General features: G+C 36.1%; 2 protein-coding genes across 2 annotated transcripts; both read right to left on the bottom strand.

The window, feature by feature from the left end:
• Window positions 1-177: 177 nt before the first annotated feature.
• Window positions 178-11,915, bottom strand: LOC131979600 (synaptogyrin-3-like). The gene is made up of 4 exons (XM_059343644.1): window positions 11,784-11,915; window positions 7,109-7,343; window positions 5,422-5,567; window positions 178-1,878 (listed from the first exon to the last, which is right to left on the bottom strand). The coding sequence occupies exons 1-4, from the start codon at window positions 11,886-11,888 to the stop codon at window positions 1,651-1,653; spliced, it is 714 nt and encodes a 237-aa protein (XP_059199627.1). The 5' UTR covers window positions 11,889-11,915; the 3' UTR covers window positions 178-1,650.
• A 1,146-nt stretch (window positions 11,916-13,061) lies between these two features.
• On the bottom strand, window positions 13,062-25,770 carry zgc:136472 (uncharacterized protein LOC678514 homolog). The gene is made up of 11 exons (XM_059343632.1): window positions 25,599-25,770; window positions 22,962-23,162; window positions 22,137-22,261; window positions 19,463-19,600; window positions 19,139-19,246; window positions 17,663-17,788; window positions 16,280-16,477; window positions 15,823-15,943; window positions 14,486-14,667; window positions 13,348-13,437; window positions 13,062-13,185 (listed from the first exon to the last, which is right to left on the bottom strand). Exons 1-11 carry the CDS (start codon window positions 25,768-25,770, stop codon window positions 13,102-13,104), a joined length of 1,545 nt encoding a protein of 514 aa, XP_059199615.1. The 3' UTR covers window positions 13,062-13,101.
• Window positions 25,771-27,714: the final 1,944 nt, after the last annotated feature.

The raw sequence follows: 27,714 nt of genomic DNA, 5'->3' as shown, positions 1-27,714 counted from the left end.
TCTCGCGACCCCAATTGGGGTCCCGACCCTAAGGTTGAGAACAGCTGCTCTAAGAGATGTTCATTAATATGCTTCATCTAAATACATAATTACATTAAAAAGAGCTTCTCACAGCTCAAGTAGCAGAAAGTAAATGATTGAAGCATCATGTGAAGAACGGCAGACTCACAGCTCTGATAGCGGTGGTGGATAGATTTTATTTTTCATATTTCATTTTACCACTTCAGCATATCACAATAAAATATTTAATCACATGAATATTTCACACTGAAACAATATAGCATTCAGAATGCATTAAGCTGTCCTGCCTTTATTTTCTTGCCAAGAAAATGTACCAATTTCTGCCACCCCTCACCCTGTTTCTATTGGTCAAGCTGCCTGTCTGTCTCAGTCTCAGCCAATCAGAGGGCCACATGTCTGCAGGGCAGCTTGTGATTGGTCAGACTGACTGAGCAGATAAACGGGGCTTCACTGTCCTCCATATTTCCTTCACAAAAGACCTTGTATCCCTTTATAAGGCAGATGAAGCATCATCACTGATCTACATCTATTTTAATCTGCACCTCAACGTATGAACATGCAGTCAGGGTGTGTGTGTGTGTGTGTGTGTGAGACTACAGGAGTGTTAATTTATATATATATGTGTGTGTGTGTGTGTGTTTCCAGGTGTACAGACAGAATATATGTATCCAGGTGCCAGGTGTGAGTGAGTACAGCTGTGTTAGCGTGCATCGACATCTGTGTGTGTGTGTGTGTGTGTGTGTGTGTTCTTGTATTTCCTACATAGTGAGGACCAGAACACATTTTTAACCAACAGAGTGAGGACATTTTTGCAAAGTGAGGACATTTTGGCCAGTCCTCACTTCTTTAAAGGCTTTTTTTTTTTAGATTCCAGACTTTGTTTTAAGGGTTAAAGGTTACATGATAATGATAATTAACTGAAACTGTATTGTGTGGTTACAAAACTAACTAAAATTATAGTGAAATTGTCCTTCGTTTTCGTCTTTTTCAACTTTTTTCATACATAATGAAGATTGATAAGACTAAAGGAAATAAAAGCAACATTTATTATGACCTCTTTTAATCTCCCACCCAACAAATACCCCGTTACAAAAAAACTAAAACTAGTAAAAACTAAACTAAAACTAACACTAAAACTAATAAAAACGAAACTAAAACTAAAGCATTTCAAAAAACAAACAAACACTAAACTAAAACTACCAAACTCACTCTAAAAACTACTTAAAACTAACTGAATTTGAAAACAAAAATTCACAACGAAATTAAAAATTCAAAACTATCATAACCTTGCAAGGGAATTCACTATTCCAATGAGGGTCCCCACAAAGATAGAAGTACAAGAATGTGTGTGTGTGTGTGTGTGTGTGTGTGTGTGTGTGCATGAACAGAAGAAGACGGTATTCTTGACACAGAGAGGTACGACTAACTAAGCTGAGCCAGCAGTTGCCAGAGTGAAAATAGATCACACATCATCATCACATGACCCAAAATTCGTCCAATCCCAGGAGAGGATGGAAAGCCACTAATCAGCGAAACAGGAAGTCGTCTGTTCCCGCGTTGTGTGCAGTGGCGCTCCCGCTCACACACCTGTCTGTCTGTCTGTCTGCCTGTCTGTCTGTCTGTTTGTCTCTAGAAGGCGGGGGCCATGGGTCTCTGCTGTGTGAGTTTCTGGGGGTCCAGGGTTTCGGTGAAGGGCGGGGCCTGGTAGGGGTTGGTGGTTACGATGGTGGCTCCGTTGGCGATGGGGTACGGCGTTGCTCGGGCGTTGCCGGGCGGAGGATCCAGGTGTTGCCATGTGAACAAGTTCGTGCTGCTGCCGGTTAAGAAGCGGCGCAGTGCGCTCAGCGTCAGTACAGCCTGTTAGTGACACACACACACACACACACACACACAAAAACAAACAAACAAACAAACAAACATACATGCATTAGTAGAGGCTGTTAGTTACACACAGGCAGCAATCTCCGTGTCTGAGCATGGAGGCAACCAGGAAGTGCATAAAGCCTGAAATTCACCGAAAATTCCAGCAGGGGGTGCTAAGTTTGGCTGCAAAAGAAATCTGCCCATTCATTTCAGTGCTAAATTTGAAAACTTCTCACTTGATTTATAACCTCAGAAAAAATTTTCAGGGACAACATTATGGTCTCAATCGCTAGTAAAAAATCTTTAATTTTGATGTCAATAGTTCTAATAATGGCCCCATTTAGAAGAAAATAGAAGATAAAGAATTGTATGATTTGGGGCGGGGCTACCTTTGATTGACAGGTCACTGACAAGGCGAGCCGTCATCAGGAGAGAAGCAGAACAATGCGTATCCACGGCAACGTGTCAATAAAGTTATACATAACGTTATATAGATATAAAAGAGGACGTTTAGCGGTTTGGTCTCATAACTTTGACCCTTTCACTGTATTTTCACTTAATGACAGTTTATTTGAAAGTTTTGTTCAGTAAAAATGTCTTGTTCAGTGTTTGGTTGGACTAACAGACACTCCAAGGAGTCGCTGCTCAGTTTTCTGAGGTAAGAAAGATACATTTTGTTTTTGTTTTTTTGCTAGCCAAAGCTAACATCCCAGTTAATGCTCCAGTTAATGCTAACATGAATTAGCAGCAGCTTCTCTCAGTCAGGTTGAGGTGTAGAGAGGCTGTAGTCAGTGATCAGATCCCTCTCCTCCTCCACAGTCCATATATGGTCATGCTTCCTGTATCAGAAACAAGATGGCGACGAGTATAACGCTGAACTCGAGGCTTCCAACGGGCCACAAACCAATGGGTGACGTCACGGTGACTACGTCCATTATTTATATACAGTCTATGATTGTTACACACTGATTTGCATTTGAGCCACATGATTAGCACTGCAGCAATTTTTTCCACAGTAAGGTTGATGGCAAAGGGAATTTTTGCCTTGTGTTACCTACCGTGGCGGTTCTACACAGGGGCCTCCAGGGGCCACTGCCCCTGTGAAGAAGCCCTTGGCCCCTGCTGTGGCCCCTGTGTCAAATGAATAATAAAATGATCAATTTTTACAATTTTTACCTATTTTTTTGTTCAAAGATCATTCTCACTGTACTGCACTTTCAAATTTAAAAAAGTAATTGTGCACAAAAATGAGAAAACAAAGTCTCATTGTTTCAATGTATTTGTATCTTCCAAATATACTTAAATTAGATTTTTAAATAAGATAAAATAAAGGTTTTGAATGCTTAAATATAATTAAACACTGGCCCCCACAGTAAAACTGGTCTAGAACCGCCACTGGTTACCTACATTTAGCCACAAGATCATTTGTGTCTACTTGCATTACTGATGGCTGAAATTGTTGTAGAAAATCTTTAAAGAAAAACAACTGAAGACCAGGTAGATTCGAATGGCAGCCTTGTGCAGGATTTATTTAGCAAGTATCAAAAACAGATACAAATGTCAAAGGTGACTGACAGATCCTAATGGTTGAACAACACTGAGCCAGACAACACTTGGTGTCTTTTTTTTATCTTGCAGGTTCGTGCGTCAATGTTTTCTGGGTAACTAAGGTTCTAAATCAGGGGTGGGCAATTAATTTTCTCAAGGGGCCACATGACCAATACCACGAAGGTTGCAGGGGCCGGACCAAAACTCTGAACTAAATTCTGCTCAATATTAATGTAATCTCTTTATAAAATACAGTAAATTATCTGGTTTTGAGCTGCTACTGATAAGAACACATGTTATGATAAGACTGTTAATTTGGAGTAAATCAAATATAGCAGTAAAAAGTAGTAAATACTCCAATCACTATATCACTATTCCATTTATTTTAAACACAACTGTAAATGGCATTTAGCAAGGTTCCTATTGGTGTTTTTGTATTATAGCTTGTTTTTTCATGTTTGTATATTTTCTAGGTGTTTTACAATGTTGTGATGCTTTTATTTTGAAAAGGTGCCGTCCAGTGTGAAACGGGTGCTTTCATTTTGAAAGGTAGTGACAGGAAATAACCGGTAGAACGGTTAAATGAAAAAACGAACGGTAAATAATAACGAGTGCGTAGTAATTCATATAAAGTTGATATAAAGTATCAAAAAGGCTTCTATAGTGGCTGCTGACAGGACACAAGGTTTGTTAAAGTTTATTTTATTCTGTCATATCATATATATTAGTGGCTATATTTGTTGTCTTAACTATAGTAAAAGTGCTTGTTAGCTCTAGTGCTAACGCTAATGTTTGCTATTTTTTTCAAAATAAAAGCACTGCTGTCATATTGATTTCTAATTACTGGGCAACCTCATGCGGGCCGGACAAGGACAGCCAACGGGCCGGATGTGGCAAATTCCTCTTCTGATGTTATCGTATCAACCAGAGCATCCTCTTACGATATGCTAGGCTGATTCATTTAATGAGTTTGTCTTTTCCCATAAAACTGAAATCCTAAACTGTGCCAGGTCACGTAATCCTGCATTAATGTCTTATATATGTATGTTCAGCGGGTTTATACAACAAAATGACCACTATTGCTGCTTTATGCCTGTTGTTGAAGACCCAGATATGTTGGGAAAGATGTTCATAACATCATCCAGAGATGCACACAGCGTTGGATGATGTCATCAATTTTACCGCCTTCTCCAGGAACTACATTTGGATATCTTCCGCTACTGTGCTGTTGCAGTGGTATGAATCCAAATTAAACAGAATTTATTTTTGCTCTGATTTAATTTCAATAAAAGTGATGATTTTTGTCAAAAAAGTTCACATTTTAAAATGCCTAAAAATGCTTCAAATGGCTCAATTATAGTCTGTTGATAGCCTGGCTAACACCAGAGTCTAGTCTGGGAACCAGCCGTTCATTTCTCCGTAGAGGAGGTGTGGTTTACGATCCTCCGGAGCCGTTTATTGGGCGCTTAGATTGTCTATCAAAATCGTCTGTAGGTAGTTCTTAGCCAATCAGATCAGTTATACCAGATGACGTAGTAGAGCTACAGAAATTGATGTTTACATAGCCAGACTAGCCCTCTAGCATCTCTACTTTGAGAATTAACTGCTCAATTCTGCTTCTGCAACGTTTTTCTGCAGCATGTTCTGACTCTGGCTGCTCCGTAGTTTCAGCTCACAGTCTACCGGCAGTGTGTGTGTGTGTGTGTATGTGTGTGTGTGTGTGTGTGTGTGTGTGTGTGTGTGTTAGACTAGAGCGAGGGTGGGAGGGCTCTTTGGCAGGAGCCTCTGCTTGTCCTCCACGAAGGAAATGCTCTTAAATCTGTTCATTGCCAGCAGACACTGATAACCCTGAAATACACATAAATACACACAAACATGATGATGATGATGAACACACACACACACACACACACACACACACACACACACACACATGATTGAGCACACAAAAAGAGGATGGGTTTGAGACACATATGTAAAGATACAGACCCAGGTCAGGATGGAGAAGAAGCAGAAGGCGATGGTGGCTCTGGCGGCGTCGGAGCCCTGGGCCAATGGCAGCTCGTCTGGAGAGGTCGCCTGCCACTGATTGGCCAGAAAACAGAAGCCAACGAACCACAGGAAGCTGGCGAGACCTGGGGGGCGGGACACAGAGGGGTCCAGAAAAAAGGTGAGGTGTATGATCGTTAAAAACTATTAACCCTTAATAGGACACTCATTGAAATACTTGCAAATTCCAAATTTCAACCCTAGAGAATATTGGAGGATATTACATACAGCGAGAATGTGTAAAAAAAAACATACGGAAATAATATTTTGAGAAAAAAATTTACGAGTAAAGTGGCAAATGTACGAGAAAAAAATGTGCAGATTTATGAGATTTAAAGTGGTGAATCTGATATAAAAAAGTTGTTTTTTTCCCACTTTTTTCTCGTAAATCTGCGACTTTTTTCGCACAGATTTGCCACTTTACATCTCTTAAATATGCAACTTTTTTTCTTGTGGATTTGCCACTTTAATCTAGTAAATTTGCAGGTTGGGAGAACTTCAGGTAATATTTCGAGAAAAAAGTTGCAAATTTACTAGATTAAAGTGGCAAATCTACAAGAAAAAAAGTTGCAGATTTAAGAGATTTAAAGTGGCAAATTTGTATGAAAGAAGTCGCAGATTTACTTGAAAAAAGTGGGAAAAAAAGCTACTTTTTTCTCCCAGATTCAACACTTTAAATCTCATAAATCTGCAAAAAATGTTCACGCAGATTTGCCTCTTGCATGTATGTGTGTTCATGAATCTGTGTGTGTGTGCATGTGAGTGTTCGTGTTGGTGAGGGGACCATTTAGTTCATCTCCTTAATTTGATTAAATATTTCCACTGTTTTTACCAGCCTTTCTTTACAGTATAACTTATTCCAAATATGTATTTGTTCCCTATTTCTAAAAGTTAGTCTTTCCATCTCTAAACTTTGTTCTGCTGTTTATACCAAGGTTATAATAGTTTTGGATTTTTCATCAGTTTTAGTTTTAATTTCATTGTGAATTTTTGTCTTCAAATTCAGTTAGTTTTAGTTAGTTTTTAGAGTGAGTTTTCTAGTTTTAGTTTAGTTTTTATTTTTTGAAAATGCTTAGTTTTAGTTTAGTTTTTATTAGTTTTAGTGTTAGTTTTAGTTTTTTTGTAATGGGCTATATGTTGGGTGCCAGATTCAAAGAGGTCATAATACATTTTGCCTTTATTTCCTTTGGTTTATCATCTCAGCCCCAATAAGGTTATTAACTCTTACAGTTCTGGGTGTTTTGTATTTTGGTTCTAGTGTACACATCCCAGTCTCAGTAAACATATTTACCATGTGTTGCATGTTCAAATAGAAACACTGAATTATGAATGAAAAAAGTTGACGAAAACGAAAACTAAGGACATTTTCACTATAATTTTAGTTAGTTTTAGTGAGTTTTGTAACCACACAATACAGTTTCAGTTAGTTATCGTTTTTAAAAAAAACTCTAGTTTTTATTTTTACTCCAGTTAACGAAAATGTTTTTTCAATTCTAGATTTCGTTATTTCGTTAGTTTTCGTTAACTATAATAACCTTGGTTAATACCCATGCTCTTAATTTTGGTGTATTTGATTGTTTCCATGCTTTCGTCGACGGCTTCAGGACGTGAATAAATATTTATGTACCAGAGAAGATGAGGTCCAACAGGACAGCCCGTCTCCTGTCTTTGACGTTGCTGATGGAGGGAAAGTAAAAGTCCAGAACCATGAAAAAGATGCTGCCGAGGAAACAGGCCACGCCCAAGGTGACGCCATAGTTACAGGCGTCTGCGTTGTTGTTGAAGACGCAGAGTAAACGCTCGCTGCCGATGTTGATGTAGCCCTCGTTCACGATGCAGGCGAACACCACCAAGGAGAAAACCTGCAGGGGAAGACACGAGAGCTGCTTTATTATTGTAACAGACAGAAGAGAATGAAGTGACACTGGTGTATGAATTCCTGTCATTCCTCATACACGCCACACACACACACACACACACACACACGGCTTCTTTTCAAGTGTGTGTGGTGGAGACACAGAGGTACATTTCTCTTCAGTGTTTATGTAATATTATACAATTTAGTTCACCCAAATTATTGAACAAAATTGATCAACCAAAGGGTCAGTTCACTCAAATTAAAAAATCATTTCCAACTTGCTCTTAAGCCTTTATCAGGCAAAGAACTATATTTGGTAACTTCAGGTAATATTTCGAGAAAAAAAGTTGCAAATTTACTAGATTAAAGTGGCAAATCTACAAGAAAAAAGTCACAGATTTAAGAGATTTAAAGTAGCAAATCTGCGCGAAAAAAGTCGCAGATTTACGAGAAAAAAGTGGGAAAAAAGCAACTTTTTTCTCCCAGATTCACCACTTTAAATCTCATAAATCTGCAAAAAAATTTCTCGTAGATTTTCCTTTAATCTCGTAAACTTTTTTCTCAAAATATTATTTCCGTATGTTTTTTTTTTTACACATTCTGGCTGTATGTAATATCCTCCAATATTCTCTAGGGTTGAAATTTGTAATTTGCAAGTATTTCAATGAGTCCTATTAAGGGTTAAAATGGTGAATCTGAAAATCTGAATCAGAAAAAAAAACATACGAAAATAATATTTTGAGAAAAAAGTTTACGAGATTAAAGTGGCAAATCTACGAGAAAAAAATGTGCAGATTTATGAGATTTAAAGTGGTGAATCTGGGAGTAAAAAGTTGCTTTTTTCCCACTTTTTTCTCGTAAATCTGCGACTTTTTTACGTGCAGATTTGCCACTTTAAATCTCTGAAATCTGCGACTTTTTTTCTTGTAGATTTGCCACTTTAATCTAGTAAATTTGCAACTTTTTTCTCCAAATATTACCTGAAGTTACCAAATATAGTTCTTTGCCTGATAAAGGGTTAATGGTATTGAGGCACAAATAAAGTTTAAGTTCTATTTTCAGAGATCCACTTCTGAAAAAAACAAGAAAAAGAGCATGTGTATCTTTAAAAAGAGATTTTCTGCTCACTGAGGGAAAATCCTCAGATCTCTCTGTCAGCAGATATTAGAAACAGTCTGCTGTCTGAGGCAGAAAATACAGAAACTGTCCTCAGTAGATCTGTTCATTACATCAAATAACCATGAACAATATGTCCGAGCAATTAAGTTTGTTTTAAGAAATACATGTAAATGTTCTAGTAATGATCAGGACTGAAGTTGGTGAAAAGATTTAATGCAGTGAAAGTGAAAAAAAAAGGAAAATAATTTTTTTTTGCACCGAGGGTAAAATGTGGCGTAATTTCTTAATAAACTCAAACTGCTCAAAAAATAATTACGCATTAAAATCAATGTTGTTGTCAATTATTGACATATCCAAAGGTCTAATACCCCCCCCCCCCCCCCATTTAAAATAAATAAAATTAAAAAAAATTACAATTTGCACTTAGTATATGGAAAATAATAGATATTTTGTGTTTTTTATCATTTAAAATATGTGTGTTTATATTCCTAAAATGGCATTAAAATGGTAATTTTTTTAGAAATACATGTCAATTTTATAGTAATGATCAGGGCTGAAGTTGGTCAAAAGATTTAATGCAGTGAAAGTGAAAAAAAAATCGTATATAATTTTTTTTTAGCACTTTTTAGGAAAATACATTTTTTTGCACCGAGGGTAATGCATGAACATTTTCTGGAGGGGTGCTTTAACAAGGGTTAAAGGTAAAAGTCTTTCGTTTAACTAATAAACGAAACTTGGCCTTATAGAGTCTAGTTAGAATTTGACAAAATACTAATTTATTTAGGAACTGTGTATGTAGAATTAATAAAAACTAACCAATATTTTGACACAGACCTCTTTCCAATACACTGCAAAAAAAGAAAAGTTGGGTGAACTCAAAATTTCAAGGCAACAAACTTCGGTACATTTTTAAGTTGGACAATTAAACAAAATATTTTAAGTTTTGTTTTTGAGTTTGCTCAACTCTGAATTCAGATTTTTGTCAACTCAAAAAGTTGTACTAACTTATAATTTTACATTGTAATAACTTTTAATCCTTACTTCTGCTAACTTCTGCAATGTGCTGAATTGGCACGATTGTAACGCCGCTATGAAATGTCAGCTAATGTTGGGACCACAATTTTGAGTTAGCATTGATACGCTAATGGCTACTCTTGTAGCTGTAACAAGCAGCGCCGCTAGCATCAGTTAGCCGCTAGCATCAGTTAGCCTCTAGCTTTCGCTAATGACCGAATTTCACAACAAAGAAATAAGAGTTATCAGAACTATTGTCCCTTGTTGTGAACCCCAACTTAAAGATATAAGTAACAACAACTCACCAACTTGTTTTTGAGCAGACAACTGGCTTCCTTTGTTGTGCTAACTTACATTATTGCCCTAAATGTCAATAATTTATATTTCCAAGTTTTACCAACTTAAATCACTGTTTTAGGCCAAAAAATACAAGTTGGCTTTTTTGCAGTGTAGACCTGATACAATTTTTTAAATAATTGCTAGACAAAAAAATGAATCTGCAACTATACTAATTATTAATGATTTGTTTAAAAGAACAGTGTGTAGGATTTAGTGACATCTAGTGGTGAGGTTGCAGATTGCAACCAAAACAATATCCCTCTGAGAATCTACGGTGGCCTTCAGGTAATGTAAAAAAAAAAAGAAAGACGACCTGCTGCCTGTGTAGATGTGAAGAGCTCATTCTAAGCTCCTGAAAACACAATAACTGTTTCAGGTGATTACACACTAATGGACATTTTATTTTATTTCTGCCAAAAGATCCCCCTAAATCCTACACACTGGTCCTGAAAGGCATATATTTCCAAGCAAAAATGTCAAACGTTCAAAGTTTTCAGCCCTTCAGTTTTGAGGTTTTCTTCCTTTTTTCTGTTTTAAAACAAGAAAAAAAGAAGACATCACAAAGAGCAAACGATTAATTGTAATGAATTAATTGTGAAGATAATCTGCAGAGTAATAATAATTGGGGTTTTTTTTGTGTGGAAAATATATCACCAAATAAATTAGCAGACAATCAAATTATCCCCAGTTAATTGCAAAAAAAGAAGAAGTGAATTTTGGCTCTTTGAGCAGGTGGTAATCCATCTTTTCCATTTACCGCAAATAAAACCAACACCACCTCAAAAACCTCCATTGGCAAGTGTTTTGACATTTTGGTGAACTGATGCTTTTAAAAAATGTTAATTAATTCCCTTTAAAACCTGAATGCCATAATCGGACACCAACTATAGGTGATGGACATGTAGCTTTTATTATAACAATAAAATCATAAAGTCAATAATAGTCAATAAAATGCAAAAAAAAAAAAAAAAAAAAAAAAAAGATATCTTCGATTAGTCCATTAATTGATTTGTCATTTGACAGAAAAATAATCACAACTATTTTAATAATCAGTTAGTCTTTTTAGACATTTTTCAGGCAAAAACCACAAACCAGCTCCTGGTTTCTGCCTCACTTGCTGCTTTTCTTTGTCTGCTGTGACAGTAAGATGAACATTTTTATCTTTTGGACTGTTTGTTGGATAAAACAAGCAATTTGAGGATCATCACTTTTAGATTTTAGCCATTTCCACCCCTTTTTTTTACATCAAACAATGAAACAAATGAATAGAGAAAATCATGGGCAGGAGTAATTAAAAATAATCTCTTGTTGTTAAGCTCTAATCTCCACCCACAGTAACATTTAATTATAATGTCTACATTTAACAACATTTATCCAGTTTGTAGTCTTGGATGCATTGTCCAAATGTTTTCCTCTTGACTTGATTTTGTTTTTGCTGCTGCACTTGTTTGTTTTTAAAGCGCACCGTTAAAAAATGGTCTGTGACAAACCATGCTGAGGATTCATCATGTGCTTCTCCTAACTTGGTTTTCATCCCTTTAAAAAGCAGATTGTCCCTCCAGCCAGCACAATAAACGCTGAGTGACTCACAGCTGCACAGCATCACAGCCCGAGAGGAGACACAGAGGTGTTACATTCTGGTTAGGGGGCATTCTCATCCAAAGCCTTCACATCTAGACACAAAGAGGCTCCAGATAAACATATGGTAATCAGACGCTGCATGTCCTGGAGCTCCAGCCAGCAGCTGCAGCAACCAAATAATCTGAATTTACTGGAAAAAACCCGAGCTGCACAACAGATATTTAACTTTAAACATACTGAGCGTGTAAAAAAACTAATTTCTATTAATAAGGAGAGAATAAAAAACAGTGCGAGAGACTCAGACAATATGAATGGGAGACAGACAGGGGAGGGGGTGCAGGTAGGCCTGTCCATTGATATAATATTGCAGAAGAGAAGAGGCTCCACTCACCCACGACATCAGCCTGAGGACGGTCCGGGGGTGCGTGAAGAAGGCGACCGGGTCGAAGGAGACGCTCCCGGCCTTCCCGGCGCCGTACGCGCACGCTGGCTCCATCCCTCCGGCTTGGTGCAGCCTCGACGCCCGCTGAGAGATGGAGAGGAGTCGGTGAGGGAGCTGCGCGAGGCGGCGTCCTCCTCCTCCAGCCTCCGTGTGAAGTCACACCGCGTCACCGGAGCGGAGCTCAGACAGGCTGCACCGCAGAACTGACTGTCCGTTATCATTACGGTTTTATTACGGGTTTACATTTAGTGTTCAACCCACGATTTCTTATTTGTTGGTTTATTTTTTATTTTTTTTAGATTTATTTATTCATTGATAATCTATTTTTTCTCATGTGTGTGAAACAAACTAACAAACAAACAAGAAAAAAACCTATGTGGAATATAATAAATGCCACAGCAGCCATTTAAGTCTTTATGTAGGCTATATACGGTGTATATAATTTATGTATATTATGTAGTATGTATATGTATATATCTAGACATAATTAAGATTAAAAATATTGTTTGCACTAACACAGATTGTGATTTATTATTATTATATATTATCTTGTTTTGTTTTGTTTTATTTGTTTTATTTTAGGCTGATGAGGGAGAGTTTATACGGTTCAAAATGCAAAATATTACTACTTTTATTCTTTTATAGGTTTTTATTACGGCTTTAAATTTAGTGTTCAACCCACGATTTCTTATTTGTTGGTTGATTTATTTTTTAGATTTATTGGTAACGCTTTATAATAAGGTCCTGAATAACCATTAATTAACAAGTAATAAGGCATTGTTCTCACTTTAGATCTAAAAGATATATAATATGTAATTTTTCATATAATTTAACAGTGCAGGAAAGAGCATTTGGTGGAGGACGGTGCTCTGCAAGTGCTCTTAGTTTGTTTTATTTGCTCTAAAATGAATATGAATTAGTGCAGGTGCATTTTACCTGCCACACAACAATGGTAGAGACACACAGCCAGAATTTAGTGTTCCAAAAGTAATCCAAAGTATTTAGGATGCAATACACGTAATTTATGTAATCTAATGGAAATTGTTACAAGTTACATTTATGGGTATGCAGTAATCTGTAGTGGAATGTGTTTTAAAAGTCAAAGATCTTGTAGCTATTAGAGTTTAAACTCAAGACTTTATTAGACAGACAGTTAATGACAGCTTGGCTGAGCAGATAAAACCAGATCTGTGTAGAGAGTACTGACTAAAAGGTATCACACACACACACACACACACACACACACTTTACTCTCTTTGTCTCTGTATTAAAGCTCGTCTTTGGATTTGTTGGCTTTTTTTGCCTCTTCAGCTTTAGCAGCCTCAATGTACTTCCTCCTGTCTTCATCCTCCTGCAGACACAAAAGAAACAAATCTATTTTTAACAGATGATTTAAAAAAAGGCAGTTTTCAAACACACACACACACACACACACAAACAGACACTTATACACAGTCATCAAGAAAACTCAAACCACTGCAGTGATGTTGATGTTTTAGGGCTGATAATTTACCTTAACTCTGGCTTTTTTGGCTTTAGCCATCTCTTTATCTAAAAACTTGACCAGGTCCTTCACCTTCCTGTTCCCGGTGTAAACCACCACCTGACAGGAACAAAACATTATTACCTCCATATATGTCAAATTTCTCCCACAAGGCAAAGATAATGCACATAATCCCACACTGTTCTGTAGTCCTTTGACAGAAAGTTGCTTCTTTTATGCATGAAACTCCCTGACATATATTACAGTAGGCTATATACACTGCAAAAAAGGCAACTTGTATTTTTTGTGGCCTAAAACAGTGATTTAAGTTGGTAAAACTTGGAAATATAAATTATTGACATTTAGGGCAATAATGTAAGTTAGCACAACAAAGGAAGCCAGTTGTCTGCTCAAAAACAAGTTGGTGAGTTGTTGTTACTTATATCTTTAAGTTGGGGTTCACAACAAGGGACAATAGTTCTGCTAACTCTTATTTCTTTGTTGTGAAATGCGGGAAAGCGGTGAAGTTCGGTCATTAGCCAAAGCTAGCGGCTAACTGATGCTAGCGGCTAACTGATGCTAGCGGCTAACTGATGCTAGCAGCGCTGCTTGTTACAGCTACAAGAGTAGCCATTAGCGTATCAATGCTAACTCAAAATTGTGGTCTCAACATTAGCTGACATTTCATAGCGCCGTTACAATCGTGCCAATTCAGCACATTGCAGAAGTTAGCAGAAGTAAGGATTAAAAGTTATTACAATGTAAAATTATAAGTTAGTACAACTTAGTTAAATTGACAAAAATCAGAATTCAGAGTTGAGCAAACTCAAAAACAAAACTTAAAATATTTAGTTTAATTGTCCAACTTAAAATTTTATCGAAGTTTGTTGCCTTGAAATTTTGAGTTCGCCCAACTTTTCTTTTTTTGCAGTGTATTGGAAAAAGGTCTGTGTCAAAATATTGGTTAGTTTTTATTAATTCTACGTACACAGTTCCTAAATTTTTCCTAATTAGTATTTTGTCAAATTCTAACTAGACTCCAAGGCCAAGTTTTGTTTATTAGTTAAAAGAAAGACTTTTACCTTTAACCCTTGTTAAACCCCTCCAGAAAATGTTCATTTTTTTGCAGTGTATATAACAGAGAAATAATAATTGATATGCGTCGTACTCGTTCAGCGTAGAGAGCGGGGAACAGGCAGAGTGAGGGGTAGGCGCCCTGCATCGACAGGTTGATGTTGTTGGCTGAAGCGTCGATGCGAGCGACGACCACGTGCTCTCGCTCCTTCAAGGCCTCGGCCAGCTCCTCCCACAGCGCAAACACAGCGCGGGACTCCGCACTGTAGGGAAGATCTGAAATACAGATATGGTTCATATATCTTTAACCCTTAATAGGACATTCATTGAAATACTTGCAAATTCCAAATTTCAACCCTAGAGAATATTGGAGGATATTACATACTGTCAAAATGTGTAAAAGAAACATACGGTCCCGGGGGAGGGGGGTAATATTTTGAGAAAAAAGTTTACGAGATTAAAGTGGCAAATCTAGAAATAAATACGTAGATTTATGAGATTTAAAGTGGTGAATCTGCGAGAAAAAATGTCCTTTTCCCCCCAATTTTTTCTCGTAAATCAGATTTTTTTCGCGTAGATTTGCCACTTTAAATCTCTTAAATCTGCGATTTTTTTTCTTGTAGATCTGCCACTTTAATCTACTAAATTAGCAACTTTTTTTCTCTAAATATTAATTATTATTACAAGTCACTGAAGAATAACTCAGTAACAATATAACATATACATACAGCCAGAATGTGTGAAAAAACATACGAAAATAATATTTTGAGAAAAAAGTCTACGAGATTAAAGTGGCAAATCTATGAGAAAATTTTTTGCAGATTTATGAGATTTAAAGTGGTGAATCTGCAAGAAAAAAGTTGCTTTTTTCCCACTTTTTTCCCTTAAATCTAAATCTCGCGCAGATTTGCCACTTTAAATATCTTCAATCTGCGATTTTTTTTTTCTTGTAGATTTACCACTTTAATTGAGTAAATTTGCAACTTTTTTCTTGAAATATTACCTGAAGTTACCAAATATAGTTCTTCGCCTGTTTAAGCAATGACTACAAGTGGAAAGAGTGGAAAGCAAAGAGAGTAAAAAAGAAAAGGCAGTCGATGGTAAAACACAGTGTGACCCAGCAAGCATGGATTGACAAATGACATCTAGAGGCAAATAAATTGGTTATCTATGTTAAATTTGTGACGTGAATGCTCAGATGAACTCTTGAATGAATTTAGCCCAATAAATACTTCAGTGTCTAGTAGAGGTAGGGGCGAAAATTGATACAGCACAGTATCGTGATATTTTGCATGGCAATATTATATCGATTCATGGCCGATAAGTATCGATGTTTAGCGTACCGATGGCTGTCAGCCTCTTTTTTTCTTGGAGGCCATTCTGCAGGCGGGCTCACTGGATAGTGTTTAAACCAAGAGTGTGTTTACGTACAGAACATGACAAACACGGTGAGGTTGGGGTTGAAGGCGACTTTCTCCAGAGTCGTTCCCACCAGCTCCTTCACCGGCTGCTCGTCCCATCCTTCAGGGATCGGCTCGCTCTGCATCTTAGGCTGTTACACAAACACAAACACAGTATTTACATCAGTCTGCTTCTCTACTTCCTGTTGTATCACACAATAAATAAGAGTTAACCCTTTATCCGGTAAGGAACTATATATGGTCACTTCCACGGACATCCAAAATCGCTACGCAGCAAAAAATGTTTTACCCTAGACAGGCGAGGAACCATATACGGTCACTTTATTGATCTTGATTTTCAACCAAAAAATGTTATATTTTTAAAAATGTCACAAATGTAAAAAAGTATTGTAGTGTCCTGCAATGACACTTTAGGGTTGAGATTGTGAATTTCCAAATATTTCAATGAGATAAAGGGTTAATGTCACCTTGGCCTTGCCGTCGAGGTAGGACTGGCAGAAGGTTTTGATGGTCTTCACATCCAGAGTGTCGGAGGGCAGGTGGTAGGTCACGTGGTCTGTCAGGTTCACCATTCGGATCAAAGGAGCCTCGAACTCCCGAACCCGGAAATACTCCATAATCCGTCCGTTACGAGGCTCGTCCACGTTCACCCACACAAACAAAATCTAAACACACACACACACACACACACACATACAGAGGTACGAAAGAGGATTAGGGCCAGGTAGGAGAAAATAAAAAATCATTATTAAATTTGAGAAAAAAGTCAAAATGTTGAAATACAATGTCAAGAAAATACGTATATAATATAGCCTGACTAACATTAGTTTGGAAACCAGCCGTTCATTTCTCCGTAGAGGAGGTGTGGTTTACGATCCTCCGGAGCCGTTTATTGGGCGCTTAGAATGTCTATCAAAGCGTCTGTAGGTAGCTCTTAGCTAGCTAGCGGGGCTAGTAGCGGGGCTAGTATCGGCACTAGTAGCGGGGCTAGTAGCGGGGCTAGTAGCGGCGCTAGTAGCGGGGCTAGTAGCAGGGCTAGTAGTGGGGCTAGTAGCGATGCTAGTTGGTAGATTAGTAGATTAGACTTTTCCCAAATCCTGTCGGAAGCAAGGCTAAAACATCCTTTTTCTTGGTGAAACAATAGTCTGCTGCAGCCATGTTGGATCCGTAAGAAAACTACAAAACTACAAGCTTCCGTCTGCCGAGTAGTACGCGTCATCGTCTTGCCGTCCTTTCCCGTTCTGTGATTGGATCCCTAAAACAGAGCTAAGAAACGGCCCTGGTTGCCAGACTGCCTGGAGGTTCGAAATTAAATTTGAGCGTGCAAGGCAGTATGGGTATACCCAGGCTATATATAATATATAATATAATCCAATATGTCAAAAAAAATTCACATAAATTACATAAAAGCTGATTTTCAAAACAATAGTTGTTGTAGCCTACTACCAAGAATAGCTCATTTATGTGTCGAGGGATTTTAGTACTTCTACACCATTAAATATTGTAGTTATTCCTCATTTTATAACATTGGTGGAAATCAGGTTGTTGCTCGCAGTCGGCCAAACTGTTCAGATTGAAAACAATGTTCCTCTGAGGACTTATACTGTGAATATCTTTCCAACTTTACTGAAAACTAAAAAATTACTTCATACTCATCATTTCAACTTTTTGCTCTAAATTGTATTTCAACTTTATTCTCAACATCTCAACTTTATTCTTGTTATTTTGACTTTTTTCTTGAACTGCATGATGAAAAAAAACCCTCTCATTATTTTTTTCTCCTTTTCTTCTTTTTCATAGAGAGGTTACAAGTATATCATCCTCCTATATGTGTTGCAACGTGTTTCTACCTTCATCCTGAAAGCTTCTGCGGAGCTCTTAAAGGCCTCATGGATCTCTTTGAAGCCAGCAGAGCTTTTGTTGACAAACAGGAGGGCGTGGTTCAACACGGGGGAAGTTAAAATCTGAGTGGCTGTCTGCAAGAGAGCAAATATCACAAACACATGGCCGTTACCAAGGTGACATGATGTGTGTCTGAATGTGATTTTAGCAAATACAAACTGTTGAGTTAAATCTCAGCTGTGATGAGATTTAACTCAAAAACTATACAGTCACCAATGAAGTTGGAATAATTTTGTTTTCAGACACAATCCTCTGTTAACCCTTAACTCTTTATCAGGCAAAGAACTATATTTGGTAACTTCAGGTAATATTTCGAGAAAAAAGTTGCAAATTTACTAGATTAAAGTGGCAAATCTACAAGAAAAAAAGTCGCAGATTTACGAGAAAAAAGTGGGAAAAAAGCAACTTTTTTCTCCCAGATTCATCACTTTAACCCTTAATAGGACACTCATTGAAATACTTGCAAATTCCAAATTTTAACCCTAGAGAATATTGGAGGATATTACATACAGCCAGGATGTGTAAAAAAAAACATACGAAAATGATATTCTGAGAAAAAAGTTTACGAGATTAAAGTGGCAAATCTAGAAATAAATACACAGATTTATGAGATTTAAAGTGGTGAATCTGCGAGAAAAAAGTTGTTTTTTTCCCACTTTTTTCTCATAAATCTGCGACTTTTTTCGTGCAGATTTTCCACTTTAAATCTCTTAAATCTGCGACTTTTTTTCTTGTAGATTTGCCACTTTAATCTAGTAAATTTGCAACTTTATTCTCGAAATATTACCTGAAGTTACCAAATGTAGTTCTTTGCCTGATAAAGGGTTAATAGGACACTCATTGAAATACTTGCAAATTCCAAATTTCAACCCTAGAGAATATTGGAGGATATTACATACAGCCAGAATGTGTAAAAAAAAACATAAGGACCCGGGGGAGGGGGGGTAATATTTTGAGAAATAAGATTTAAAGTGGCAAATCTACGAGAAAAAAATGTGCAGGTTTATGAGATTTAAAGTGGTGAATCTGCAAGAAAAAATGTCCTTTTCCCCCCAATTTTTTCTCGTAAATCAGACTTTTTTGTGCAGATTTGCCACTTTAAATCTCTTAAAACTGCGACTTTTTTTCTTGTAGATTTGCCACTTTAATCTAGTAAATTAGCAACTTTTTTCTCTAAATATTAATTATTATAGTATAGTGTAGTAAAATCATGTAAATAATAATTAATAATATAAATAATATAATATAATAATATAAATTAATAAATCACATTGTCACAATCATTTCATGGAAAGAGGTAAAAGATATTTTATTTCTAACTTTATGGGCGACTGTGTAGTTGAAGTAACCGTTTTCGTGAGTTTGAATACAAAAACAAATTCCAAACTTGGGAGCAGAGAAGTTATATTATGTTAATACTCGACCTCTCCAGTGTACTCAGTGACTGGATCCATCTGGTAGACGGTGATAAAAACGATCAGCATCTCTTTAGATGTCTGAGGCATCATTTTGTAAGCCTGGATGAGCTTAGACTGCAGCAGACAAACACACACACACACACACACACACACAGGTAAAAATGCAATGAATAAATTAATGCATTCTAACAGCTTGATGCGACGGTTTAATTATTCAAACCCTTTCTCTTGAATTCAAAATGCCCAGAAATGTAAATAACTGAGTTTGCAGTAAGAAAACACAGACATGTAGCAGCCACCTGTCTGAGATGTACGTTGCATTTAAAGTACCTTCTTGAACAGCAGCACGACATCATGTGTGAGGCCATACTTGGTGATAATTTCATCACTCTCCGTCACATTAAAGTTGATATCAGGAAGCTCGATGGCTGCAGCGTAAAACGCCTCTACGTACTCGCTGTTCAGCTCCTAAAATCAGACGCAAATGTATAAAAACACACACGAACATGTAAAATCAGACACAAACATGTAAGAAAACCACACAAATATATAAAATCAGACAATTGATTAAGGCCACAACAACACTGCAAAAAAAGAAAAGTTGGGTGAACTAAAAATTTCAAGGCAACAAACTTCGATAAAATTTTAAGTTGGACAATTAAACTAAATATTTTAAGTTTTGTTTTTTAGTTTGCTCAACTCTGAATTTCTCTGGCACGATTGTAACGCTGCTATGAATGTCAGCTAATGTTGTGACCACAATTTTGAGTTAGCATTGATACGCTAATGGCTACTCTTGTAGCGGTAACAAGCAGCGCGGCTAGCATCAGTTAGCCGCTAGCATCAGTTAGCCGCTAGCTTTTGCTAATGACCGCATTTCCCAACAAAGAAATAAGAGTTATCAGAACTATTGTCCCTTGTTGTGAACCCCAACTTAAAGATATAAGTAACAACAACTCACCAACTTGTTTTTGAGCAGACAACTGGCTTCCTTTGTTGTGCTAACTTACATTATTGCCCTAAATGTCAATTATTTATATTTCCAAGTTTTACCAACTTAAATCACTGTTTTAGGCCAAAAAATACAAGTTGGCTTTTTTGCAGTGAACAGTTACAGTCTGGGTAAAGTACAATCAGAGATTTGTATGAAATCGATGTGTGATCGCTGATACATTTATGACAACATTTGCTGAGGCCGCCGTCAGAAGATTACAATGTCTGCAGTAATATCCTACTGAAAAAATCACAAGAAAAAATTGTGCAGATTTATGAGATTTAAAGTGGTGAATCTGCGATAAAAAGTTGCTTTGTCCCCCACTTTTTTCTCGTAAAAATCGTAAAACTTTTTTCGCACAGATTTGCCACTTTAAATCTCTTAAATCTGCAACTTTTTTTCTTGTAGATTTGCCACTTTAATTTAGTAAATGTGCAACTTTTTTCTCGAAATATTACCTCCGCCCCCTGGTTTGTATTTTTATTTTCATTCATACTTAATATGCCGTCATAGTCAAGTTCTCCTTGTACAAGTCACTGAAGAATAACTCATTTGGACGACATTTTTACATTGGAGGTCAAGGCCAATAAAGTTATTATATTATTATCATACTGATTGGTTAAATGTCATGGTGTCACCATCTGTAACGCCTGATCTTTGGTGATTAGCTGGGAGAAAAATCCATGTGGTTCTACCTCACAGAGAGAAATCGGGACCCCATTTTGGATGTCCGCTGAAGTTACCAAATATATTTCTTTGCCCCATAAAGGGTTAATCCTCTGTTTTTCCGACAATGTTTGTCGCTGAAAGTGGGGGGTCGGATCGGGATCACTTTGAATCTGGGGGGGACATATCCCCCCTGTCCCTAGTGCCATCTGCACGCATGCATTTTATCAACGCCCCCAGTGTTTCGGAGCAGAGAATACTGCTCATTTTCCACAATTTTTTTCCACTTGGCAATTTATCTTCTGTATCAAATTTGGCCGGGTGTTTAATAACTCCTTTTTCTGTGGTGTGGAAAACTCAGATCACATATTGTGAAGGAAATTTGGTGTTTCCTGCATGGTTGGACATGAAGTAGGCGGCGACCTACTTGATATTCAAGACACAAGGCATTGTGGGAAGATAGGGCCGCATTGAGTCTTGCTGAAGAATCAATGCTGGGAAATACAACATATATAAGTCGAGCGGTGTACGGGGCTTTGTTTTATTGTAAAATAGCCATTGTGAATTGTGCGGTGTATGGAACACGAATGTGCTAATAAAACTTGCTGAACAGAGTATTGAGTGCTTCGTGTTTGGCCAGCTCACCCATTAACTTAGTGCAGTTGTTAAAATTGTCACGACACACACACACACACACATATATATATATATATATACACTACCGGTCAAAAGTTTTCGAACACCCCAATTTTTCCATTTTTTTATTGAAATTCAAGCAGTTCAAGTCAAATGAACAGCTTGAAAGGGTACAAAGGTAAGTGAGGTAAATAAAAAAAGGTAAGCTTAACCAAAACTGAAAGATCATGTACATTTCAGAATTATACAAATAGGCCTTTTTTTCAGGGAACAAGAAATGGGTTAACAACTTAACTCTATGAAGGATTGGGCTATTTTGTCCATTTTTTAATTCTTTTCATGTCTTTTTAAGTCATTTTGTGTCTTTTTTGGTCATTTTGTGTCTTTTTTTTAGTCATTTTGTGTCTTTGGTGTCTTTTTTTGTCATTTTGTGTCTTTTTTTAGTCATTTTGTGTCTTTTTTTAGTCCTTTAGTCCAACATAAAATGTGATTTTGAATCTTTTTTTTAAACTTTCAAAACACTATCACGCTCAATAAAGAATTGTAAATGTTGCAAATGTGCATTAATTTCAGACTACACTGAGATATTAAACTGCATCATTTTCAATAAAATTCTGGAAAAGTTGGGGTGTTCTAAAACTTTTGACCAGTGGTGTATATATATATTAACTTTACCAGGACTTAAAAACTAAACAGATGTTTTTGCACCTTAAAGAATCCAACCACCGTCAGCTCCTCTGAGGCCTCTGATTGGCTCAGATCAGCAATGAGGTCAGCAGCAGACCCAGACCTTCTCTTCAGCCAGGTCAGGATGGACGCCGAGCTCTTAGGAACTTCATCACAAAATCATTTCAAGAGTCAACAGTGCAGCTTATATCAAGAAATAGTTACATAGTTTATTTTTGGAAATATTTGCTTTCTTGCAGAGAGTTTAACAATATCCACAATAGGAAAAAGGCTCTTACTTGAAAGATATTTAACCCTTTGATGCACAACATATGGACAAACCTTCTAATACACAACATGGGTCAAAAATGACTCATTCATCCAAAGTTGATTTAAAATTAAATGACCTAATACTATAATAATAGTCATATGTTTCAAATAGTAACTTTCCACACTCATTCAATTTAATATATTTAACATGTTTATGTATCATTTTGTCACACATACAGTGTATCTGGAAGGTTTTCACAGCGCTTCATTTTTTCCACATTTTTTTATGTTTCAGACTTATTCCAAAATTGTATACACACAATACCCCATAATAAAGTTTTTGACCCATGTTGTGCATGAGAAGAGTAGTGATACAAAAAGGGTTTTTATTCAAAAAGTAAGAAATGAAAACAAAAAATTAGGATGTATGATGATCAAAAACAAGTTGATTTAGGAAAACCTGGAATATTAAATGATGAAATTAATTTATTGCAAAGATATAGAAAAATAAAAACTCAGTCAGTCACTTTAGACCTATGTTGTGCATCTAAGGGTTAACTAAAGTTAGTGGATGTACTATTTGTTATGTGGACGTACCAGGACAGGCCACAGGGTTGTGTTTGTCTCCAGAGAGGTAGAGCCTGATGGTGGCGAGGCCCGTCACCTTCAGCTCTTTAGCCAGATCTTTCTCCTTCGACACATCAACCACTGCCAGTTTGACCTCTGACCCCCGGAGCTGTGCAGCAGCATCTTCGAATGCTGCCGAGGTACGATGGCCTTCTCCAGACAGAGGGGTATCTACACACACACACACACACACACACAATAAGCACATTCGGTAACGCTTTATATTAAGGTCCTTGTAATAACCATTAATTAACAAGTAATAAGGCCCTTGTAAGTCCTTACACTTGTGTTTCGTTTCGAGTTAAATTAATTTCAGCTATAAAGATGAGGCGGCTCTTCTTCATGCACATTTTTTTTTAAGTTTGAAAGCCACAGTTTTAAACTTTTATATAGTTGTAATGTGAAAGTAATATCAAGACAGATATTCTGTTGGAGAAAAACATGTTTTTAATTAGTAACGTTGAATTAAAAGTACACATTATTGACACAATCAATTGTTATGCTTTTGCCACATTTATCAAACTGAATGAGATACAGATTTCTAAAGAAATCTGGGTAACGCTTTATATTAAGGTCCTTGTAATAACCATTAATTAACAAGTAATAAGGCCCTTGTAAGTCCTTACAAGATGCTTATTAACATTATTGTGTGTTTATAAGCTTATATAAGTGTTAATAATGGCATTACAAACACCCATGACCCACCCATTATGTCTTTGCCATGCCTTTATTAATCTTATTTTGTTTGCTTATTGATATTAAGATATACTTTATTGCTCATCTATTATAAGTTAACTATAAGTTAACTATGCTTTTTGCAACTACCGGATCTAAAGCGAGAACAATGCCTTATTACTTGTTAATTAATGGTTATTAAGGACCTTATTATAAAGTGTTACCGCACATTCTGCTACAACCATGCATCAGTGCATAGGAGTGCTTATAACTTTAGTTATACAGTGCTATAAGGAGGTAACAACACAATATAAGTATGTTTATAATACATTATAGATATGGGGTTATAGAAAGTGCTGCAACATAGGTTTATTACACAGCTTTTACCAGCTCTGAAACAATGTAAACATTAATGCATTATTCATCATAAATCATTATATATAATATAATAAATTTTTAAATTTAATTTTTAAAAATACTTTAGCATTTGAATAAAGTTTTAAATGGATGGTGGAATTGTTACACTGACTATAAATTAGTATAAATAACAACATGATCATCATTTTTATGCTTCCCTGTGCTGGAATCAAGTTCTGTACTTTAGAACAATTTTGAGGTATTTGTACTTGACTTGAGTATTTCTATCTTATGTAACTTTATACTTCTACTTCACCATATTTTAGAGGTAAATATTGTACTTTTTACTCCTTTTACTACATTTAGCTGCCAGATTTAGTAACTTTCCTGGTTGAGATTAAACACACATATATATATATATATATATATATATATATATATATATATATATATATACTGTGACGACTACATTGCCTCACTGTGGGACAAATAAAGTTTTATCTTGTTTATTTATTAATTTTAGGATGATGAGGGAGAGTTTTTACGGTTCAAAATGCAAAATATTACTACTTTTATTCTTTTATAGTTCCAGTTTAAGTGGGCAGTCACTGTCTTTCCAAATTGATTACTTAAAGGGATTTTACTTTATTACCTCTGCCAAGGAGGTTGTTTTTTCAATTTTGTTTGTCATTTTTGAAAATTAAAGCACATAACATTATATTAAGTAGTCAACTTTAACCATATTTTGACAGAAAAACACTAAAATTACATATATGCATGGGTCCATTCTGCAGAACGACTACTTTTGATACTTCAAGTACATTTTGATGCTGATACTTTAGGTTTTGAATGCATGTTCTGTACTTTAGAACAATTTTGAGGTATTTGTACTTGACTTGAGTATTTCTATCTTATGTAACTTTATACTTCTACTTCACCACATTTTAGAGGTAAATATTGTACTTTTTACTCCTTTTACTACATTTAGCTGCCAGATTTAGTTACTTTTCTGGTCGAGATTAAACATATATATATATATATATATATATATATATATATATATATATATATATATATATGCTATTGCCTCACTGTGGGACAAATAAAGTCTTATCTTGTTCGTTTTATTTATTAATTTTAGGCTGATGAGGGAGAGTTTTTACGTTTCAAAATGCAAAATATTACTACTTTTATTCTTTTATAGTTCCAGTTTAAGTGGACAGTCACTGTCTTTCCAAATTGATTACTTAAAGGGATTACTTTGTTACCTATTTTTTTTTCAATTTTGTTTGTTTGTCATTTTTTAAAATTAAAGCACATAACATTATATTAAGTAGTCAACTTTAACCATATTTTGACAGAAAAACACTAAAAGTACATATATGCATGGGTCCATTCTGCAGAACGACTACTTTTGATACTTCAAGTCCATTTTGATGCTGATACTTTAGGTTTTGAATGCATGTTCTGTACTTTAGAACAATTTTGAGGTATTTGTACTTGACTTGAGTATTTCTATCTTATGTAACTTTATACTTCTAATCTGCGCTGTGTGAGTGTTTGTGTGTAACTTACAGAAGTGCACCAGCAGCTGCTTGTGTTTTCTCAGAGCTCGGTTGAAATTTCCTTTCTCCAGCTGCAAAACTTCATCCTCCTCCTTCGTCTTCTTCTTCTCTGGTTGTTTGTCAGCGGCGACAATCACCCAGAGACAGAAGGCCGTCAGCCCCAGCAGCAACAGTGACCTCATGACGCCTCACACACACACTCACACAATGGACACTGGAGCAATCTCCACCAGAAGGTATGAAGGGAGTGGTGGAGTGAAGGGCTCATATATATGAGTGTGTGTGTGTGTGTGTGTGCTGAGCTGGTAGTGTAGAATCCTTTTGTTATCTGCCGACTAGACCCACCAGTCGGTAGCTGATTAACTTTCCTATCTGAGCCCTGCTGTACCTCTGCTATTGGCTGCTGGTATTATCAACTATATCACTAATATCAAAATGCCCTTTGCCTAACACTGTTAAACACCTCAGCAAGGTCACAATGGAAGCACACACACACACACACACACACACACACACACACACACACACACACACAGTGGTGGAAAAAGTATTTAGATCCCTTATTGAAGTAAAAGTAGTAATACCACACTCTGGAATTACTCCACTACAAGTAAAAGTCAAAAAAGTTGAAATTGTGGCTTATCAACACCTCCAGCTGCCAACACTAAAAAATAAGCCTGTTGTGTTTTGATGTTATGATAAAATGTTATGTTGTGATGTTGTATTTTTTTCTTAATCGTATTGTAAGTGTTTGTATATGTATTTTGTATATTGTATGTATTTTTTATTTTATTTATTGTTTGTTTGTTTTTGTTTGTTTGTTTTTTGTTTCGTAATTCTCTGCTTTTTTACATCATGGCCAGGGGACTACAGATAGAAACTAGCCTTCTGGCTAATTCTGTTTTTTTTAACCATGTATAATCATGTGTTTTATGAAATTGTACTGTCCCCTTTTAAATAAACTAATAATAAGAAGAAGAAGTCCTGCTTTCAAAACTTACTGAAGTAAAAGTGCAAAAGTACCGGCTTTAAAATACTCATTCTGCAGAAGGTAATATATATTCCAAATATATTTTTGATGCATTTACTTAAACAGTGTTTTTAACTATATAATAACCCTTTATCAGGCAAAGAACTATATTTGACTAACTTCAGGTAATATTTCGAGAAAAAAGTTGCAAATTTACTAGATTAAAGTGGCAAATCTACAAGAAAAAAGTCGCAGATTTACGAGAAAAAAGTGGGAAAAAAGCAACTTTTTTCTCCCAGATTCACCACTTTAACCCTTAATAGGACACTCATTGAAATACTTGCAAATTCCAAATTTCAACCCTAGAGAATATTGGAGGATATTACATACTGCTAGAATGTGTAAAAAAAAAAAAAAACATACGAAAATAATATTTTGAGAAAAAAGTTTACAAGATTAAAGTGGCAAATCTACAAGGAAAAAATGCTCAGATTTATGAGATTTAAAGTGGTGAATCTGGGAGAAAGAAGTTGCTTTATCCCACTTTTTTCTCGTAAATCTGCGACTTTTTTCGCAAAGATTTGCCACTTTAAATCTCTTGAATCTGCGACTTTTTTTCTCGTAGGTTTGCCACTTTAATCTAGTAAATTTGCAACTTTTTTCTTGAAATATTACCTGACTCTAACTACCAAATATAGTTCTTTGCCTGATAAAGGGTTAAATACATACATAATCACTTTAAATTGATCATGTTTTTTATGTTAAATCTAGATCTGAAAAGTTACTAAAGCTGGCAGCTAAATGCAGTGGAGGAAAAAGTACAATATTTACTTCAAAATGTGGTGGAGTAGAAGTATAAAGTTACATAAAATGGACTGTGGTAACAAAGTATTCAGATCCTTTAATTAAGTAAAAGTACTGATATCACACTGTGAAATTACACCACTACTGCATTCAAAACTTACTTAAGTAGAAGTACAAAAGTATCAATAGAGAATAATCCACATGAACATGCCCCTTTTATCGGAAATGGAACATTTCTGAAAACTTGGTTCACAAGTTATGTGCAGGACAGGACAGGGTTTGAATTAAAGTTACAGCTTGTTTGTTATAAAGAGAGTCTAGTCTTGATGTATGATTAATTATTTAATTGGAT

Source organism: Centropristis striata, chromosome 1, assembly GCF_030273125.1.
Source record: "Centropristis striata isolate RG_2023a ecotype Rhode Island chromosome 1, C.striata_1.0, whole genome shotgun sequence".
In the NCBI taxonomy this organism is placed as follows: Eukaryota; Metazoa; Chordata; class Actinopteri; order Perciformes; family Serranidae; genus Centropristis; species Centropristis striata.
This window is presented reverse-complemented; position numbering and strand designations above follow the sequence as displayed.

Excerpts from the sequence above, each read along its gene's own strand:
- zgc:136472 (XM_059343632.1), bottom strand. The coding sequence starts at position 25,770 with ATGAGGTCACTGTTGCTGCTGGGGCTGACGGCCTTCTGTCTCTGGGTG. Across the intron at positions 19,601-22,136 it reads CGGTGGTTGGATTCTTTAAG|GAGCTGAACAGCGAGTACGT; the intron begins GTGCAAAAACAT and ends GTCTGATTTTAG. Across the intron at positions 17,789-19,138 it reads TCACTGAGTACACTGGAGAG|ACAGCCACTCAGATTTTAAC; the intron begins GTCGAGTATTAA and ends GCTCTCTTGCAG.
- LOC131979600 (XM_059343644.1), bottom strand. The coding sequence starts at position 11,888 with ATGGAGCCAGCGTGCGCGTACGGCGCCGGGAAGGCCGGGAGCGTCTCC. Across the intron at positions 7,344-11,783 it reads TCCTCAGGCTGATGTCGTGG|GTTTTCTCCTTGGTGGTGTT; the intron begins GTGAGTGGAGCC and ends CTTCCCCTGCAG. Across the intron at positions 5,568-7,108 it reads GTTGGACCTCATCTTCTCTG|GTCTCGCCAGCTTCCTGTGG; the intron begins GTACATAAATAT and ends CCCGCCCCCCAG.